This window comes from Engraulis encrasicolus, chromosome 16, assembly GCF_034702125.1.
Source record: "Engraulis encrasicolus isolate BLACKSEA-1 chromosome 16, IST_EnEncr_1.0, whole genome shotgun sequence".
Taxonomy (NCBI): Eukaryota; Metazoa; Chordata; class Actinopteri; order Clupeiformes; family Engraulidae; genus Engraulis; species Engraulis encrasicolus.
Genome location: NC_085872.1, coordinates 55,243,439 through 55,264,251, shown reverse-complemented (window position 1 = coordinate 55,264,251; position 20,813 = coordinate 55,243,439). Strand labels below are relative to the sequence as shown.

At 42.3% G+C, this 20,813-nt stretch overlaps 1 protein-coding gene across 1 annotated transcript in view; it reads left to right on the top strand.

The window, feature by feature from the left end:
• Positions 1-731: 731 nt before the first annotated feature.
• LOC134466187 (NACHT, LRR and PYD domains-containing protein 1 homolog) overlaps positions 732-20,813 on the top strand; it is a 22,353-nt gene continuing 2,271 nt past the window's right edge. The window contains exons 1-5 of the mRNA XM_063220085.1: positions 732-808; positions 16,069-16,169; positions 16,760-16,900; positions 17,812-17,853; positions 19,253-20,813. The exon at positions 19,253-20,813 is cut by the window's right edge and continues 126 nt beyond it. Of these exons, the coding sequence (XP_063076155.1) occupies positions 16,082-16,169; positions 16,760-16,900; positions 17,812-17,853; positions 19,253-20,813 (1,832 nt within the window). The 5' untranslated portion in view covers positions 732-808; positions 16,069-16,081. The remainder of the gene's footprint in view (positions 809-16,068; positions 16,170-16,759; positions 16,901-17,811; positions 17,854-19,252) is intronic.

Sequence of the window (20,813 nt, the reverse complement as noted above, 5' to 3'; positions counted from 1 at the left end):
TCTCTAGTGGCACATATCGAGGGCTTAGAGCCAGAGGGGCGTAAGTGGCATTTTTGACAAAAATGAGTTACGCCCATCTGGCTGTAAGCCCTAGATATAGGCTTTCGGGGGGAAAAAAACCCACCCACCCACACATCCTGTTTCAGCACTGAAACGTCACGTGACTTACAAGCAGTCATATCTGCAGAATCACGTCTGTAGCAGTCAGTCATATATGCAGAGCCACGTCTGTAGCAGTCATATCTGCAGAGCCACGTCTGTAGCAGTCATATATGCAGAGCCACGTCTGTAGCAGTCATATCTGTAGAGCCACGTCTGTACCAAGGATGGAAGTTTTTTCTGTGGCAGATAGATTTTTGTAAACTAGACTCTAGACTCTGTACACACAATGTCGTATCCAGTGTCATAAGAGTGACCTGAGCAAGGTAAATGACATTCAAATATTGTTGAAGTGTTTTAATGCACAGGGGGAAAGTTGATATGATATGTCTCTACACATACAGTATATTGCATTGCACAGTAGTTGATATGTCTACACATACAGTATATTGCATTGCACAGTAGTTGATATGTCTACATATACACTGTATTGAATTGCACCGTAGAGAACTAAACACTCTGATGTGAGTGGTGGATCTGCACTGTTGCAAACAGAAGCTGCTGCTGGTTAGTTTGTAACGTTTCAAAATAAAACCACATCCTGTTTCAGGAAGTGAAGGCAGAGGCAGAGACGACGGACAGACGACAGACGACAGACGACAGACGACAGACGACAGCTCTTTTCTCTCCCTCGAAACCTCACAGCAAGGTAGGAGACACTTGTTATTTTAGGCTGTCAAATAGTCATAATAGTAATTGCAATAACTGTAGTAATAATTGTAATAACTGTTACGATAAGGTGAAGGTGAAATATTTATCAATTTTAATATTGATCAATTTTAATATTTATCAGTTTAAAACAACTGTTACAACACATTTATAGAAGAGGCCTTATTGTAACGCAGCAGTCTCAGGTATGTGGCGGCGATGGTATGTGGAGGTGGCTGCAGAAGGTTGCAGGTTCCAGCCCCGGTTTGCCTGACCCCATGGATGTGTCCTTGAGCAAGATACTTAACCCTTGTAAGGTGTTTGGGTCATTTCGACCCATAATACCCATAATAATATCATATATTATTTTTTTTATACTTAGATTCATTGGCTTTGGCTCATTGCCTCGCTCATCAGTGAGGAACATCAACATGAATAAAAATAGTGACCCCACTCTTGCATCTTGATTTTTATATCTGCCCGGGTCAAAATGACCCGAACACCTTGTGACGAAATGTGACGAAAACACGAACACCTTAACCCCAAATTGCTCCTGGTGTCTGTGAGGTACCCTGCGTGGCAGCCACTGCCACTGGTGTGTGAATGTGAGTGTGATACTTAAACCCCAAGTTGCTCCTGGTGCCAGGGGGGTACCCTGCATGGCAGCCATTGTCACCAGAGTGTGAATGTGAGAGTGAATGTGTGAATGTGAGGCATAAAGTATAAATCACTTTGAGTGCTCGAATTGAGTGGAAAGGCGCTATATATAAATGCAGTCCATTTACGGCTAAAGACTATTCATGTGTTTGTATTTAGGTTGTGAAAAAGTCATAACTTAGCACTAAAGGTTTTGTGCAATGTATGGCCTGAACAAGGTTTGTGACACAAGGAACAGTTTTAAATATGTTTTCTGTTGCAAATCTCTTTAGACAAGGTCCCTCTTATAACTATGTACCAGCATGGCAATGACCCAGTCATAATGTATTACTAAAGACTATGTAGTGTCTTAGCATGGTTATGTGAAACTTAAAGTATTAATGTTATGTGTGTTACTAAAGAGTGTGTAGTGTCTTAGTCGTAGTTATGGTTTACTTGAAGCATTTGTTATTCTGTTTGTGTTGGACTGCTTGATGAATGTACAGGGGAAAGTTGAAATATTTATAACAAACCATTTTGAGCTTTAGATCGTTCTAAAAAAATCTTGTCTTACAATAAGTCACATGCTGATGGCCGCGTCTGGTGCCTTACAATAAGTCACGTGCTGATGGACGCGTCTGTGCCTTACAATAAGTCACGTGCTGATGGCCTTTCAATAAGTCACGTGCTGATGGCTACGTCCGTAATTTACCCAGAATTCCCCATAGTATGACCATAATGTATTAAGAATAGCCATAACTGTTCCTTATATGCCAAAGCACGGCTTTTGTTTATTTATTTAGAAAACTTCTAAATCACTACACAGCACACACAATTCTCTACATTTGACAGTTTTCATACAATATAATAGAATAGAATACAATACAATACAGTACAAAACAATACAATAGACATGTATATAGCGCAATATCACAACTATAAAGTTGTCTCAAAGCGCTTTCAAATAAAAATACAAATACACATTCCCACATTTGCACCTGCTCTGGAGGCTGCCGTACGGCACCAATTGTCCGGGGTTCATGTGAGAAAACACAGACACACACACACACACACACACACACACACACACACACACACATGATTACTTTTATTTGGATCCAAGAGACAAGCAACAGGGTACAAGATCCAAATATTTTGGAAAAGGTATTTGACATGTTGATAGATCTTAAGGGCTACACACTTTTACATATAGTACCAGTCCTCTTTTTGTTGTAGCTTTCAAAATTCATGGATAAACAAAACATCTATGTCTCCATATCTGCATACTACCAATAATAGCTGAAACAGAGCAAAACTTTGCCAAATTCTTTGCTCCTCTTTTTTGCATTCCTCCTAACTGCAGTCCTCTAACTACATTCTTGTGTACATGGCCTAAGCTTCCAAAGATCAGTACTACTAGTCTGCAATCATACCCCAACTGGGAAATACGTTCCAATAATGGCTGATACTTAAGCACTTTCGAGTAGTAACAAGTGTCCATATACAGATCAAAACAACACCCCACCTCAATAATGCATGCCGATTTTTCCTCTGAATTTACTATTACAATATCGGGTGTATTTGGGATGTTCTGAAAGTGATCAGAATCAGAAATTTCCTGTTGAAACCAGTTCGTTTTCACAGTGCTGTGTAGAAAAAAACTGCAATCCTGTCTTTGGTGTATTTTCTGTAAGTCCTTCGCAACCAGGTCAACCAAACGGTCGTGCCTGGCCACATACTGTCCCTTATAGTGATTGCACCCATTTAGTATATGAGCAACAGTTTCCTTTTCTTGCTGGTTTGAATGCAGGATACAAGAAGGGTCATACTTTGATGGGTACACACACACACACACACACACACACACACACACACACACACACACACACACACACACACACACACACACATTCCCACATTTACAGACCAGCTATGGAGGCTGCCACACTGCATCAATTCACTGGGGCTCATGTGAGAAAGTGCACACACACACACATACACACGGGCACGCATACCCAAACACAGTAATATTCCTAGAAAAAGATTCCTAACATAGCCTAATTTCATAACATCAAGACCTAGCCTAATAGTGCAGTGTATTTCCACTTTGGCTATCTGACAGATGTTCAAATATTAATGCTGCAAGGGAGAGACCTGGTGTGCCAACACAGCTTCAACTTGAGGTTGTGCTGTCCCTTTCTCCCGTAGACAGGTGTCTTCTCTCTGCTATCTCTCCAGTAGCCTACTGCCTTAATAGCGCGGCAGGACACAGTTCTATACGATTACCGGCGGCGAAAAGCTAGGATGGTCATGGACAGCTAAGAGTGTCACAGCACAATATTCAAATGCTTGGTGGAAAAAAATACAACCACAAAAAAATGTCAAAAACGCCTAGAGAATGAGTGGAAAAGTCGATTAAAAGACCCACTTGACGATGCTAACACAACATTTCGAACACTAGGTACACAAAAGTACACAAAAGCAGCCTAAATAGCTGTAAAGTTTGGGAGCTCTGATAAAGGCAGTCAAGCGGCGCCATCACCGTAGAACACACTGTCATTCAAAATATTAAAAAGGATTGCCTCTATTAGCCAGGTCCGGACATTCAGAAATCTGTAACCCTGTGGGCATTTTTGGGGGAAAGTCGGCATACAGCATTTTTGGAATATTCAAAGCCATCTAAATACAAATCCGTCATATGCCTAAAAAATTAGGCCCCCAGTTTTTTGTAATTCTTTGTTAAAAATGTATGCATTTTTCATAGGGTAGGCAATTAATGGTAGATAGGCTAATATTTCAAACTTTAACATATAACCATAAAACTTTAAGAATATCTTACTTGCATTAAGACAAACACTTTTTGTATTACAAGTTACATATGCAAATGAGGTATTATCCTTGGGGAATATGCAAATTAGGCATATAATCCAAAACCGATGAAGATAAAGTGACATTTAAAAACTACTGGTTAACTTAGTTTATCAAAAGTATCTATAGGTTTGTCCCATGTTAATTTAATCAATCTTAGCATTCATTGTCATGTTTTACCTTTCCTGAGCGGAGCAAGAATCAGCAAAAAATGACGCTTAGGATCATCCATTGTGAAGTGGGTGATCCAAGCAAAGTACGTCAGGGAAAGCATCTTTTTTTCCATAAAGCCAAATATTTGGACTACGCAAATACAGTATGTCTGTCATGGAATTTGATTATTATTTTATTTATGATAATTTCCATATACTGTATTTGCATAAATGTGCATATCCCGGACACTGTTTTTTGCCTTTGAAGTCTTTTACAGCGTCATCATTGCATATCATCAGACATCTGAAAAAGCTGAGTTATACTGCATGTATTGGCTAAATAAACACCAAAATTGGCAGCAATTGGATGAAGGTAACCTCCAAAAGTCCAGTTTGAAATAATGTATGATGCAAATTACCACTGAAATGCATGGAAGTGTTACTAAATATGGCTGGTATCAAAACTCTCTCTTGTCATTTGCCGTTCATTATATTCCATATACTGTGTGTCTCTAAACATTCTAATTCATAAAAACTGTACACATAACTTAATTTCCACAGAACCTGATTTGTCATCTTGAAAAAGAGGAAGCTGGTGTTGATGTACTATTGCATTACGATTATGCCCAACCAGCATAGAGGTATTCGTTATGTCATCAGTACCAACATACTAATTTCTCTAAGGGCTGTCGAGAAAGAAATGCTTAAGGATGCAACCCCCACACCGCTACCTTCCCATTAATAAATGAACAGCTCCCCAACCCCAATATAGGTACTGGGGCCCAATAAATTGCCCTGTGTAAACATTAGGGAGTAATTGGTTTTCTCAGCAATCATTTGAATTGAATGGTATTATGGCCTGTATGCTACAGGTTGTTGGACAGTCTTTTGGTCCAGGTCTGTAAAGACCTGTACATAGAATCTGTGGGCAGCAGTTGGAACAACTAAAAGGTTACAACCTAGTAACATGATGGTCATGCAGGATGTTCTCCACTCTAAGTAGAGAGTGCATGGTGTAGATCAGTGTTTCCCAAACTGTGGTGCGTGCACCCCTGTGGGTGCGCGGCCTGCCATAAGGGGGTGCGCGAGCTAAATAAAGCAATGGTGGATATGTCAGTTTTTATCCTGCATTAATGAACATGAAGTAGTTTTAATTGTATGGTGAATTGTATGCTGAAAGGGTCCATCTGAAGTGTAGTTTAAGTTGCTATTGGAAAAAAGGATTCAAACAACAATCCAAAACAAGTCTGCACAATGTGCAGTGAATGTGCAGTGAATCATAGTTGCGTGGCCATCAGCATACCGAAATATTCGCTTAGGGGGTGCACGAACCACATTGAAATGTACCACACCACTCTCAACTGTTTGCTGATTTGCTAAACAGTGGAGCGAACCGAGCTTGGAGAGTTTAGCCAGACTATGTGGGGAGCCAAAATCTCTGGGTGTACATATGATGGCGTCGCCAGGCTAGTGTTTATGGGCCTGAGCTTAGTATAGATACCATTCAGAATGTAAAACTAAAAAAAAACTAAATACAGCCATTAATGTTTGAACATGTACCCACAAACGTGAGTACACCCCAGAATAAAACCCGGTGGAGAAGGGGCCGTGTTGGCTCGAATCGTCTCAAAATGAAAAGGGATTAAAAGGGAGGTCAGTGGTGTGCGTTTCAAAAAAAAAAAAGTGTATCCTCTCACTAGCCATGCATGGCAGTGGGACTGACATGGTGTGGGGATGCATGAATGCTGTCAACATTGGCAGTCTGAAATACACCTAAAAGAATCATGCATGTCAACATGCACTGTGACTACTGAAGCAGATCATGATATTCTCCATAGGATTGCATTCAAATCTCACACCAATCTATTTAAGCCAGGTGCACACTCAAAATGTAAAAGTTCAATGCAAAGAAAGGTTGAAATGTACACTGATGACTTCCCTTTTAATCAGCGTTTCTTAAACTTTTTCTGACCGAGGACCACTTTGTCCCCCCAAAAATGTTCAGGGACCACCTGTCAACTGAATTAACCATTGACCAGTGCTAATGCAGATCCCTTATTTTTGAATTTACATTTACAAGCCTGTCTTATTGTGATGAAAATATGACTCTAGCTATATTCAGCTTTGCAATAATGTCATGAATATAGCCTACTTCTAGCTTGTCTCTGGACAAGTAGCAATCCCCTCGCGGACCACCTGAGCTCTGTCGCGGACCACTAGTGGTCCCCGGACCAGAGTTTGAGAATCACTGCTTTTAATCCCTTTTCATTTTGAGACGATTCGAGCCATCATGGCCCCTTCTCTACCGGATTTTAATCTGGAGTGTACTCACTTTTGTGGGTACATGTTCAAACATTAATGGCTGTATTTTTTTTTTTCTGTGTGAACAAGAAATGTAAGCGGTTAAATATGTTGCTAAAATGTCACTAATCATTGTGTCAAAGTGAAATTTCTGTAATGCCTTCCTATGAAAAGATATACTCACAAATCTACAAAAACTGTGAGGGGTGTCCTCACTTTCGTGATATACTGTAGTTGACTCCAAAGGTCTTCTAACCATTCACCTGACCTCACATGGATCCAGGAAAGTATGGGCTGGATTTATCTTACTCTACTACAAGTATTTGGCAGCACTTCCCATTCCTGCCCAAACTGAGATGGACGAATGCCACATTTTACAGTTGCACTGTGTGGAGCGGAACAGGATACTGGCCACAACATCATAGATGCAGTATGGCATGATGAATAGCTGCCAACAATCAGATGTTGTCTCTCTACTTACATATTCAGTGTTCTTGCTTTCAAGTCAAAGTCAACAGAGGCCCCTGTACCTCCTCTCAAAGAGCAGAAAGCGGAATGGATTGAATGCTGCCAACACCTCTCGAAATTACAGGTGAAAGGGTGATAAATGTGAAAGTGAAAGAAAGCCCAATGGGAAACTCCAACTCCCATTGTCATTGTGACACAGCACTCCACAGCACACAAGTGAACACTGCACACTGCACACAACGACATTGCATTTATGCCTCACCCGTGCGAGGGGGCAGCCCTCAGTGGCGCCCCATGGGGAGCAGTGCGGTGGGACGGTACCATGCTCAGGGTACCTCAGTCATGGAGGAGGATGGAGGAGAGCACTGGTTGATTACTCCCCCCACCAACCTGGCGGGTCGGGAGGCGAACCGGCAACCTCTGGGATGCAAGTCTGACGCCCTAACCGCTCACCCATGACTGCCCAAATAATTAGAGTAGTAATGCACCAATGATCTGGAGGTTGCATTCACTATGCCTTGCATGGCTTTCCTTTTGTGGTCAGCTTCCGCTCCACACAGTGCAACTGAGAAGGATGTCCCATCTGAGTTTGGGCAGGAATGGGGCACCTAAGTCACGCCCTCTACTTCCTGGTTCATGGGGCAGGGGAAGTCAAAAAATAATTACTGGGCTTGAAAATGAGTGTTTTTTTTTTTTACACCAATCCAAACCTTGGACCACCATTTGTGCACCACAAATCCAAAAATCACTCATTTTCAAGCCCAATAATCATTTTTTGACTCCCTCTGCCCCATGAACCAGGAAGTAGAGGGCGTGACTTAGGTGCCCCATGGGAAGTGCTGCCAAATACATGTAGTAAAGTAAGATAAATCCAGCCCATACTTTCCTGGATCCATGTGAGGTCAGGTGAATTTCGTACAATTATGGGGACAATTCCATTAACCCTTTTAAAAGTTGGCCATCTTGACAGTCAGCTATCTTGAAAGAATTAGCCTCCAAAATACAATCAGTTCATATAGTATACCAATTACATTCAGTATTTGGTGAAAATCCTTCCATCTGATTAAGTTATTGTGTGACCAAAAAGTCGGCCATCTTGAAAGTCAGCCATCTTGAAAGTGTTAGTATTGGTGCCATTTTCTATTCAGCAATTTCTGCTCATATTTAGTTCTGTCAGAACCATTTCAGTCAAGAAACACAGGAGAAGAATATAAATGCAATTTCTTTTATTGAAATTATGAATTACATTTGGCGGTATAGCTCTGTTCGGAGGAACCCCCCTATTTCCATGAGCAGCATGGAAAAGCATTTAGTCAGGGGGCAGCAGCAGTTTAGGGAATTCTCACCCCAGCAGGACAGGGCGAGAGATAACCCCCCATGAACAGAGCCAAGCGACGTGACAAGAGAACATGTCATCATCATACACGACAAGGTGGAGCAGGGGAGGTGGTGGGTAGCAAAAACCGAGCAGCATACAGTTGAGAGGAAGTGGATAGAATTTAAAAGGCGTGCCGAAGCCGTGTGGCCAATCGCTAGGGAAGAAAGATTATCAGCTGAGGGAATGCACCTGGATCAATTAGGAATTAATTAGATGAAGGGGAGGGCAGCAAGCTTCTTGACTACCATGGCCTGGCCAGAACTGACGTTAGTACTTTAATTTCTGTCAGAACCATTTCAGTCAAGAAACACAGGAGAAGAATATAAATGCAATTTCTTTTATTGAAATTATGAATTACATTTGGCGGTATAGCTCTGTTCGGAGGAACCCCCCTATTTCCATGAGCAGCATGGAAAAGCATTTAGTCAGGGGGCAGCAGCAGTTTAGGGAATTCTCACCCCAGCAGGACAGGGCGAGAGATAACCCCCCAAACAGACTATACCTGGTAATCCTCTCTCGAATACGATGAGAGGATGTCATAGCTATAGAAATAAGCCCCCCAAACCAAATATCTAAAACTAAATTTGGAACTAAATTTGGTAAAGGCAGGGGGTGGGGGGGGGGCATAGCAGCAGCAGGAGCAGAAGATGGCAGCACGATGCATAGATGCAGACACTTATTGGTTACCACCAGGGGCAGCAGGGGACATGGCTTCTGGGCATTAAGAATGGCGCGCACGTCCGGCCGTAGGTAGCGTGCATAGGCAGCAGAATTCCATACCTGGTAATCCTCTCAAGGTCAGTTAAAATGAGAGGATCGGTTGAGCAGTCGAATTTAGATATCCCCCCCAAAAAACATCATGCACTAGTCCAGAGTAAATCATGCATGTGATCAGAGGAGCAGTCATATTGACTATGCCAGTAGTAAGTATAATCAAGAAGGCTGGGCCAGTCATTGGCTAAATGTGGCATAAATCGTCAAGTTAACTGGAATAGGCAGATTTCTATTAACCAGACTAGACCAGCAGAAGTTGTTTAGCAGCAGTTATATTAGGAGCACAGCAGCAGCAATAGGACATAGCTAGGCAGCAGCAAAAATACAAACTTGCCCAGCAGTAGCGAAAGAGAAAACTAGATAGGCCGGTAGATAGTTAAATAGGCCAGTAGAAATCAGGTGAAATGAACAACCCCAGCCAAAAGGATAAAATGTACTAGATGACCAATAAGTTGGCCGCAGTTAACAATTTGGGGTTGGCAGCATCCTCGGTTAGTGGCAGTTAAGTGCCCCATCACCAGCTGTAAAATAGACTTTAGGTAGGATTAAAGACAAGGCCAGCTGTTGGACAGTCAGATGCACATAGAGAAATAGAGCGTCAACAGTGGTTAAATAGACTTGGCTGGGAGTCATTAGGATAAAGTACACAGACTGGAGGCACTAAGGCTAGGATGGCTTAATAAATAAATGGGCAAGGTGGGCATCAGCAGGAATGGGTTGGGCGGGCAGGCAGCAGCCAAATGGGCTAGGTAGCGGGCAGCAGCAAAATAGGCAGGTGGACAGGCAGCAGCAAAAAGGACTAGGCAGATGGGAGGCAGCAAATAGGCGTGTCAACGATGGTTAACAGACTTGTCCTAGAGTCGTTAGGATAAAGTAAACTAGAACGTGTCACTAGATGGGCTAGGATGGCAAATAAATACATAAAAACAGTGAATGGGCTAGGTGGACGGGCAGCAGCAAAATGGACTAGGTGGACAGGCAACAGCAAAATGGACTAGGCGAGATGATTGGATAAGCTCAGCAAGCAATTGGATCTCGTTACCGGACAGGTGGGAGGGACGCCGTCCAGCGCCATGTTTGCGTAGCCAAATGCTCTCGTTTGTTCCTATGGAAGGCTTTTTGAGTGCTCCGTCTCTTACGTGGGCTGTCTCTGGTAGCGGGCAGCATCAAATAGACTAGGCGTACAGGCATCATAAAAATTGACTAGGCGGACGGGCAGCAGCAAATGGGCTGATTCTTTAGGATCAGTGCCGCTCTACTCCAGAGCCCAGAACGGCAGCTGATTGACAAGGACTATAGAATATGCAGTTGGCAGCACAAGGTGACAGCGAAATCACTACATCATCTAGACGCGTCAACATAGAGAACACTGCTAACATGGCCTGAACACCCACACAGGATCAGTGCTACTCTAGGATCCGGAAAAAACAGCAGGTTGACAAGGACCACATGACAGCACACAATAAGCTGGGCCTCCATGATGGCAACCAATAGCTAGAATGATGGACAGATACAGTTGTAGGTAAAGCCTATCCGAGATCAGCAAGGAGACCAGAGATGGCGACAGTCAGCAGAAGCTACATTGAAACAATATGAGCAGGCAGCCGCTGGCTAGACACTAAACCGACCAATGAAGCAGCCGCTAGACTAAACCAAGTGAGCACACTGCAGTTACGGTAGCTGCACAATACAATCCAGCAGATCTGGCAGCAGGCGCAAGACCCAATGCAGTTAAACTATGTGAGCCAGCTGTAGTTAGACAGAGTATGAGCCAATAGCAATTGCAGCACAAGGACTACTCAGGGCAATCAATGCTACCATGAACAACAGAGTCAAAATGCTCACAGGGCGAACATTAGCCAGACAGCACGATTACCATCCTACGAAGCTACACAGGCGACCATTAACAAAACATGAGCAACACTAGAGTACACTTGCCGAGCAAGCAGAGCCAATTCAGACTATGAGCTAACAGTGCCACCACGACTACACAGGGAAACAATGCCAACAGACCACAGAAGCTAACAGCATTAGCAAAAGCCTATGTATACTATGCAGTTGGCGGCAAAAGCAGACGAAATCAGCAAAATTATCCAGACACGGCAACATTCTACACTACACTACAGCAACATGATCTACACTAAAGGCCAACATGACCACTGATGCAGCCTCCCCCAGCAGAGGCCACGACATGGCTCCATGAGCATGACGAGGCCTAAACGTGCTAAATAAGACCCAACATGCACGCCACTACCCAACATAACATAATAGCCTACAGTTGATATTGTACGATGCAGATAGTTTAACCAAAGTGACCGGAATGAGGGGAAGAGCTAATAATGCCATACAGGCAGCACAAGCACTACTGCAACCAACCCGAGCTAGCAGAAAGATACACAGCCATGCAAGGTCACGGTTAGGCATATAACCAGGCTTTAACAGATGAGCAATATAGCCATGCCAGCACAGCCTACATCAGCCAGTAACATAAAGACAATGCATCCCTTGCTAGTAGTAATGACGGACTCCAGACAAAATACTTACACTACATTGGCCAAAACAGCAGGACTGACTACATACCAGCACAAACAGGGCACCAGCACTGAGTGAAACAGCGACCACACTATAGCCAGGCCACAGCCAGAGAACCTACACAGCCCAGCCAGGACTATGACTATACACACTGCAAGCACCTAGACTAGCAGCCAGGAAGCAATGGTTCACTAGAACATTATATCCTAGTCTAGGATACAGAGCTAGCAAAACTTGGCCAAACAGGCCAGTAGGCCTACTATAAAGCAGCAGAGACAACATCCCGAACATTGCAGACAACTCAGAACTATTATGCTAATTGCAACTCCCCAAAAACTAACAGATGAATAGCCAGGAAGCAGTAGATACAAAGAGCAAATCAATCTAGGCTATAGGCCTAGAGCTAGCACACTGCAAATGATCAAAGGGGGTGCAAGGGGAATGCGTTGAACACCAGGAATGCCAAAAACAAGACGGATAAGCAGCAGTCACCAGCATATAAACAGCTAGAGTCATGGAATAAAAAGAATGCATAAATAAATGAATAACCACAGGTCCCGAAAGCACGGTTTCCAGCAACAATCAATTCAAGCCACGCCCGATTAGAAACACCTGTGGTTTTGTTACAAAGTGAAAGGTGACCGGCGAGGACGGTGGAACAAACATATAACTGTAATTTAAAAAAAAACACATTGCATGACGTCTCCCTTACCTAACTATTGTGACAAAGGAAGCATAGGCTATTCAATCCAACCGTTTCAGAGCACGAAGCACAAACGCACAGGGTCGCCAGATTTCTATGGGCTACACTATACCGCCATGCGATTCAAAGAGCAAAATAGACTAGCACTCCATGCGACAACTTTCACGTGAATGTTAAATGAAGATGGATTTATCATCCCACGGCAAAGGTCAATTAAGCACCTATATCAAACGCCAGCAGACGGCAAATGCAACAAGTTAACCATCAAATATTCACCTCCGCAGAGAATTATGAATTCATATTGTAAGCAACTGAAACATGCGTGGTGAAAAGCAGCAAGCCAAAATCCGGTTTACCATCAGGGTGGACAATGACAAGAAACCAAAGCGATTCAAAAACGGCGTGCGAGGCATTTAAAGTGATCAGATGGGAAGCCCGAGGCAATGTAGATTACAGGCATAGCCTAAGCCACTTATAGGGCCTATTAACTTCTGCAACACATTGAAAGCGTTGACATGCAGCCACATGCAGACAAAGCACAGAACATGACATTGGCCAAACATCACCAGTTGCAGCTGTAAACAGATCGAATGTATTTATCACTGCCGAGGGGGGAAACAAAGAGAGAGCAAGTTCACCAAACGCGCAGGTGCGGAATGTGATGAAGCAGTTTGTAATATTAAAATCAGCGAAAGCTCAGAGCATGGGAAATTGTAGACCTACAGCCAGCAAAATAAATAAACTGGGGTAGGCGTTACAAAAATCTGTTTGAACGCCCTAGAGGACGGCACCGCACGGAGAAAACAATCAACTGTCCAAATTGAGATGCGTAACTTTTGAAATCATAGGTGTAGGCCTACTCCCTGTCGGAACGGAGGCAGAACTAACGAGGCAACGAGTCAAAGAAAAATGTGCAGCCTACCAGAGATGAAACAATATCGACAAAGAGAATGCTAAACAACGTGTCAGAACTAGGCATCAGAAAACAAGCAACCAGCAACACCAACTCTAGCAAAAACCGAGCAGCATACAGTTGAGAGGAAGTGGATAGAATTTAAAAGGCGTGCCGAAGCCGTGTGGCCAATCGCTAGGGAAGAAAGATTATCAGCTGAGGGAATGCACCTGGATCAATTAGGAATTAATTAGATGAAGGGGAGGGCAGCAAGCTTCTTGACTACCATGGCCTGGCCAGAACTGACGTTAGTACTTTAATTTATAATTGTTTGTATATATTTATTACTTGTATATTATAGATTTTTTATGATTGAATTTAAACTACATTAGTTATTTAATGTTCAGTTAACCTCTCAGTTAATTTGCCTTTAGTTTAATGCTTAGAATTATCTAGAAGGAATAGCCAATAGGAACTGACACTGAGCAATGACGTTTTGGAGCTCGCGCATCTCAAATGTAAAAACTGATGTGTATTTGTCATATGTGGAGAACTTCAGATTAAGACGAGGCGAGCACAGTTTTCTACCGTCGTTCTAACTTTAACACATGTAGACTTGCTCATTCCTTCTGACTGAGTGGTTATTTGATTGAACCTCAAGAAGGAAATGGTCAACATTTTAAGAACGGACATTTAGCCACTACAGTTAGCCTCTAAAATATAATCAGTTCATTTAGCTATTATACAGTGTTAGCACCAGGGCTTGACATTAACTTTTTCGCTTGCCTGCCACTGTGGCTAGTGGTTTTCCCGTGTCACTAGCCATGCAGCTATTTTACTAGCCACACATTTGTTTTTTTTCTTTTCTTTATCATGACGCTGATCATCTACCCTCAGAAGATGAGGTGCAAAAGCAATAAGATGAGTGCATAGCTTTCTACATGGTAATAAATCAAACAAATAGATACTGAGTAACTGAGCTTTTTCTTGAACTATACATACAATTGATACACAAAGGGCAAAGTGCAGAATATAGGCTATTCTGATCATACCATAGAATAAGCTGCCTGCCAAATTGGCTAGTGAGACTGAAATTGTTACCTGCCATAGCCAAGTTTTACCAGCATTTGGCCGGTTGGCAGGTGCCAGTGTCAAGCCCTGGTTAGCACGTAGGGCTTGAAAAGCTGTTAACCCATTCCAATGTTATAGCCCAAACAAAAAGTCGGCCATCTTTAAAGTTGGCCATCTTTAAAGAGTTGGCCTCCAACATTTAATCAGTTCATATATGTGTTCTAGAGTGTTAGGGCACAAGATTTGGGGCAAATTTATCAAGCCGTTCTTAAGTTATCGCATTAACTCAAAATATAGTGGCGGCCATCTTTTATTTTATTGTTTACGGTTAGACCGTAACTTTTCGTAACCGGCATACGGCAGAAATGGATTCAGCACCCAAAAATCATATAGAAACAACTCTTGAATTGCTTTTCCTCAAAAATGCCTACAGCTTCTTATTTAAAGCTCTTTTACAATTTTGGGACCTGGCTATATGCTCTTCCTCATCACATGGGCAAACAGCGGTGGTAATCTATAAATATATAATGAGACTTAGTTTGTGAGTGCAGATTTTTCTTCTTTCAAACAGCGTTCATGCCTGTTTATCAATCAGCGATCACTCAATCAGTCGTTGTGATTGACAATGAATGTACATTATTTTGACCAGTGGTCAGGTAAAAAAAAAAAAACTGATTGGGGCAGGCATGACTCTCATGTGATGATAAGAGCACATATATACTGTATACTGTATGCCCCTACTGTATATTTACTGTATAGCCTACTCTATACTGTAAACTGTTGAAATTAGTGGTATACCCCATAATAGACAATAATAAACAAATGTATTTTGTTATTCTGTGGCTTATTCAAATAAAATGTTTATTCTGTCACGTATAACACAACATTCTATGCAGACCCAACTCTAAATTGAATTCATTTCGTTGCCCCACATGAGCTACTTATATTATACTAATGTAAGACAGCAAGTTATAAAATGTATCAAGACAGGAACACACACAAAGGCACGTGCACACCAACATTCTCCCTTTATGTCTGTTGCTCATCCACAAGTTTTGTGTTGTATTCTGTTCCTTAGGCCAGTGTTTCTCAACCTTTTTTTAGGCGAGGCACCCTTTCAATTCATGAACATTTTCAAGGCACCCCAAGCCAACAAGCTGTAACATGACATCACATCCGATACCACACAAGCTTAGAAAAGGAACACATTTGGAGACGTCATACAACCTACATTTGAAGTTGCAGCTTACTGGGGAGACCTAAATTTACTTTATTTTGCGTAAATGGCAGATGAAAGATTCCACTGACTAAGCATTCATTTATTAATTTAGACAAATATATATTATATTACAACATTTATTTATCAGCCATGTTTCCGCGGCACCCCAGTGGAGAAACACTGCCTTAGACTACTACTAATGACACTGTGATATATTTTGGCAGCGGCCTGTTTGACTCTGGCTCTGTTTCAATTCACAATTGGCAGGCAGCTGTTGGACATGGCCAGCGAAATACCTGCAGAATTGGTAAGCGAAGAAATGGAGAAGAGAAAGAAAGACGAAGATGTAGCTCAGACCTCATTTGCAGGTAAGATATGAGAGTTTGGGGATGGGAAATATTGAGGTATCAGTGGTGTAGTCTACGTAGAACGCGGGTATACAGAGTATACCCACTTCTAAATTTCAGGGATTTCAGTATACCCACTTAAAATTGATTGATCTATTGTTTTGAATAGCACATATATATACAGTATACCCACTTCAAAAAATTCTCAAATATACAGTATACCCACTTCAAAAAAGTAGACTACATCGCTGAGACACTACGATTCGTAGCAAAAACTCAGCATTATAATTATTATTTTTTAGAGTGAAATAATCATACACCAACCAAACACATAAAATATCACCAAAATGTCTACTGCAGGCCCTTTTCAACTTGACCAGTAATACTTCCTCTTGTCATTAAAAATGTTTGTGGTGAAATTCTAGCGAAATACTGTTATGTAAAGAACAAGACTCATTCTGATTAATTCTTCCCAGTTTGTTTTACCCAAGGAAAGTACAATATAAAATAAATAAATCTTCAAATTAAAATCCATACCTGATAATTAAAACACAACGCACAACATCTGAAGCATAAGGAGTTGGGATAAAATCTGGGCTATTCTGTTGCAGGAGACAACGCAGCAAGATGTGCTTCAGACGTGCAGACTTTGAACATTTCAGCTCAAGGTGGAAGCAACGTCAACACTCCAGTTTTGTCATATAACACTGTGGAGAGAGACATCCACATCACCACACATAACCATTATCATGGTGAGGAGATCTGATTGATTAAAAGGGCAGATGATGTACTAATGCTGATGATATTTTGACTTGACTTTTCTGGAACTTGGACGGCTTTCTTTATTTTCCATCAACGCACTGACAGTGAATACATTGACACCAAATGGTAAAGGCTGATCCTCAGGACCTTGATATAGCCTATGTAGTGCACATATATAGTCTCTGACTTGTCATTATTGAGCGTCCCCAGTGGCTCTGCTTAACCTCTTAGCGCAGAGCGTATGTTATAACCTGTTATAATGTTATAACCTTACTGTCACAAATTGTAATGGCTATGTCTTAAAGGCGTATGCCACTATTTTGGGGCTTAATATGTCGCTAAGCTAGTGAAAGTCAATGGATCGGATCCATTGACTTTCACTAGCTTAGTGACATGCTCCCTCTTTTAACTAGTCTTAAAGCAACACAACGGCTTACATGAAAAATAAGACACTTTACCACCTGTATAAACCCTGGCCAACTATTTTAACTGTATTAAGCCCCAAAATAGTGGCATACCCCTTTAAGCTGTTATTCAAGGCTCTCAATACTGTCATAGCAATGATGTTATGATGTAATCAGATTATGTCTTATCTAAGTGAGTCATTAGTAGGTGACTGAATGAATGAGTCTCTTGACCGATTCAGTTGTCTGTCAGTCTCCTCCTGTCCTGGTGTGTTGAAACTCACAAAAATCTGAAACAGTCTGAGACTCAGCGAGGTTAGACACACAATCTATACCATACTAATGGCAATACAGACTCAGGCATTTGCAGTGGTGGTAACATGCCTTATAAACGGGGAAACCAACAAAATAAATAATGGATCAAACAATATTTCCACCACTGCATGTAAGTGTGGAATGTGCTTCATTCTCACAGCCTTCCTCTATCCTCCCTTCAGGTGCTGGGACCTCAACTGCAACACAGCCAGCAGAGGAGCAAGGTATGTTCTACACACTCTTTCATTTACCTTAACAGGAATCAGATGGGCTTCCCATGTATCACTATGCTCAATATTCATGAGGGAACTCATCTGTGATTGGTTCTCTGTAAGATACCCCCTCCTCATGATCTCAGGGGTCTTTAGCAAAGACACTATAGAAAAGACAGTTCACTGACGTCATAAGAGCATAGTACGGCATGTACGCAAGCAGAGTTTCTATCTTCGTTTTCAGTCAGTACTGGAGGCATGCTAAAATACTGCTTGGAGTGTGGCACATGTCATGGGACACTGTACATTTTTGCCAGCTGTCCTTAATTATCCCCTGCAATTAACACTGACTGACAGCTATAGTTAATTTGGCCACAAACCGAGCATTGACAATCTAACATCCTCTTTCGACCACCGCACAAATACACCAAGAGTAACAAAAGCGATTCCAGCGACAGAAGTAATTGACTTGCATTGAGTTGCTGGCGAGAGAAGAGACAAAAGCGATTCGGACGACTAGGCGCTACTTAGTTCTCCCAACCAAGTTAGAAAACATGCAATGTTATTTAAGCGAACCGGACTTTATTCATCTTATGTTATTTGATTATGCCAAAGTCACAACACATGAAACCAGCTTTTGCACAGTGGCACATTGGAGTGACTAGAGTGGCACATTTAAATGTGTTTTATTGATTGTGCTATGTATACTTAAAAAGTGTCAGTGATGTTCTGGAGCGAGTTTGTTTTCCTCCGTGTCCGAAGACTGCTGTTAGACACACAGAGCTTCTTTCTCCCCCTCGCTTTTCTCATTATGAAGTGTCTGAACTGGTCTCTACAAACAAGGCATTCCAGATAACAGTTTACATGCACTGTTTGAAAATAATGTGATGCATTTCTTCATGTCATGGCTTTGGCCAGCTAATTTGAATACACCTGTAAATTCACACATCGTTACAACATTCACGATGCTAGCCATGTCACCCATAATGTCCAGGTATTCGATATGAAAATATCCTAAATGGATATAACATCGTGGGGCTGTGGTGGATACTCTCGTCGTGGTTGTCTCGGGACAATCATATTGTTGAAGGGACAGTGATGCATGACTCGCAGCGCAACTCACATCGGGTAGCTGTGGTACCGCAAAGCGTTGATGTTCGAAAAATACACCAGGTTGGGTTGCTACAGCAAAGTTTCCGGTGTCGTCCCCACTGCCCATTTGCACCGTGTACTCAGGCTACGCCACTGTACTACACCAATGCTTTTTACAGCGAGCAATTCTCCTTTTCCAATCTTCGTTCTTTCTTCTGTAGAGACTTTGCTGCCCATTCATGTAGTTGTTGTTGTTTAGTCTAATATTAGAGTCCCAAAGCAGTTAAGTCATTCCCACCTGTATTCTACTCTTTCCCAGATACAACCTCAATCATTACTGAATACAAAGAATCAATACAGTCCTCATATGAAAAGGTGAAGGAGTATAACCGTCTACCTGGAGAGAACGTGCTTCTCACTGAGCGTTACACAGAGCTGCTAATGGTGGAGTGTCATAGGGAGCCTGGAGAAAAAGAAAAGGAGATGCGTGCCAGAGGAGAACAACACCAGGAGGTCTTGAAGAGTGCAGCGAACAGCAAAATTACTGTTGACCAGCTGTTCAGACCCAATGACCGTGGAAGTGCTCCTAAAGCAGTCATTCTCCAGGGCAACTCTGGATATGGCAAATCCTTCACTGCTCAGAGGATCATGTTGGACTGGGCCTCTGGGACTTTGTTCAAGGACTCATTTGACCTGGTGCTTCACCTTAAATGCAAAGAGATCAATGAAATTGCAGAAGAATGCAGTCTTGTGGATTTGCTCAAGTATAGCCCTGACTTCACCAGTGACACAGCAGATGTGCTAAGGGACCCCAAGAAGAAATTGCTCATTCTAGTTGATGGTTTTGATGAGCTCAGGATCTCCGTTGAGGATGATAAGAGTCCACCCCCTAAAGACCCTTTCGAGAAGGCTCCTGTCCAGGCCACCCTAAAAGCTCTGCTCGTAGGCCATATTTTGCGCAAGTGCAAACTGTTGCTCACCACCAGGTCCACTGCTACAAAAAAGCTCAGCGATCTTGTCACTGGTTCTCAACGCTTTGTGGACATCTTGGGCTTTGACGAAGAGTCAGTGAAGGAGTATCTCCACAGGTTTTTCTGTGACAAGCGTAGGGTGGATGAAGTGTTCCAGCGTGTAAAAAACAACGAGACCTTGTACACGGCCTGCTTTATTCCCATCATCTGTTGGGTCACCTGCACAGTTTTTAGGGATCAAATACAGGAAGGTGCACACATCACTACAGAGCTAGAAACGACTACCTCCATCTTTAGCCACTTTGTGTCCACTCTGCATGAACATCACAGTCAGGATTTGAGTCTATCTGTGCCCGACCTTCTGAGCAGTCTAGGCCAGCTGGCAGAAAAGGGGATGCAAGAGAAGCGAGTCCTGTTTTCAAAGGAGGGTGTGTTAAGTGTAGTTTCAGATCCAGACAAAGTGCCATTTCTGTGTAAATTCCTTGTGAAAAAGAAAGTCAAACAAGAGGAGATGTTCAGTTTCATGCATCTGAGCTTCCAGGAGTTCTTCACTGCGCTCCACTACATCTTAGACCGGGATGGAGAGAAACTCAAAAGGCTGCTTAAGTCCTACACTCGAGGCTATTGGCAATCACACCGCCAGCCTGTCATTCAGTTTCTATTTGGCCTTGTAAATACGGAGCTGATTGACGAACTGGGTGACCCTCAGTTGAAACGTTCCATTAGAAGTCACCTGGAAGAGTGGATTAAGAAAAGAATTCAACATGTGAAAAACAATAGAGATGACAATTGGACATTATTCATTTTTCACTGTCTCTATGAGCTCCATGAAAAGAAGTTTATTGGGAAAGCCATAGATGAGTGGGGTTCACTGTCCTTTCAACGCACTTCCCTGACAAGGATGGACTG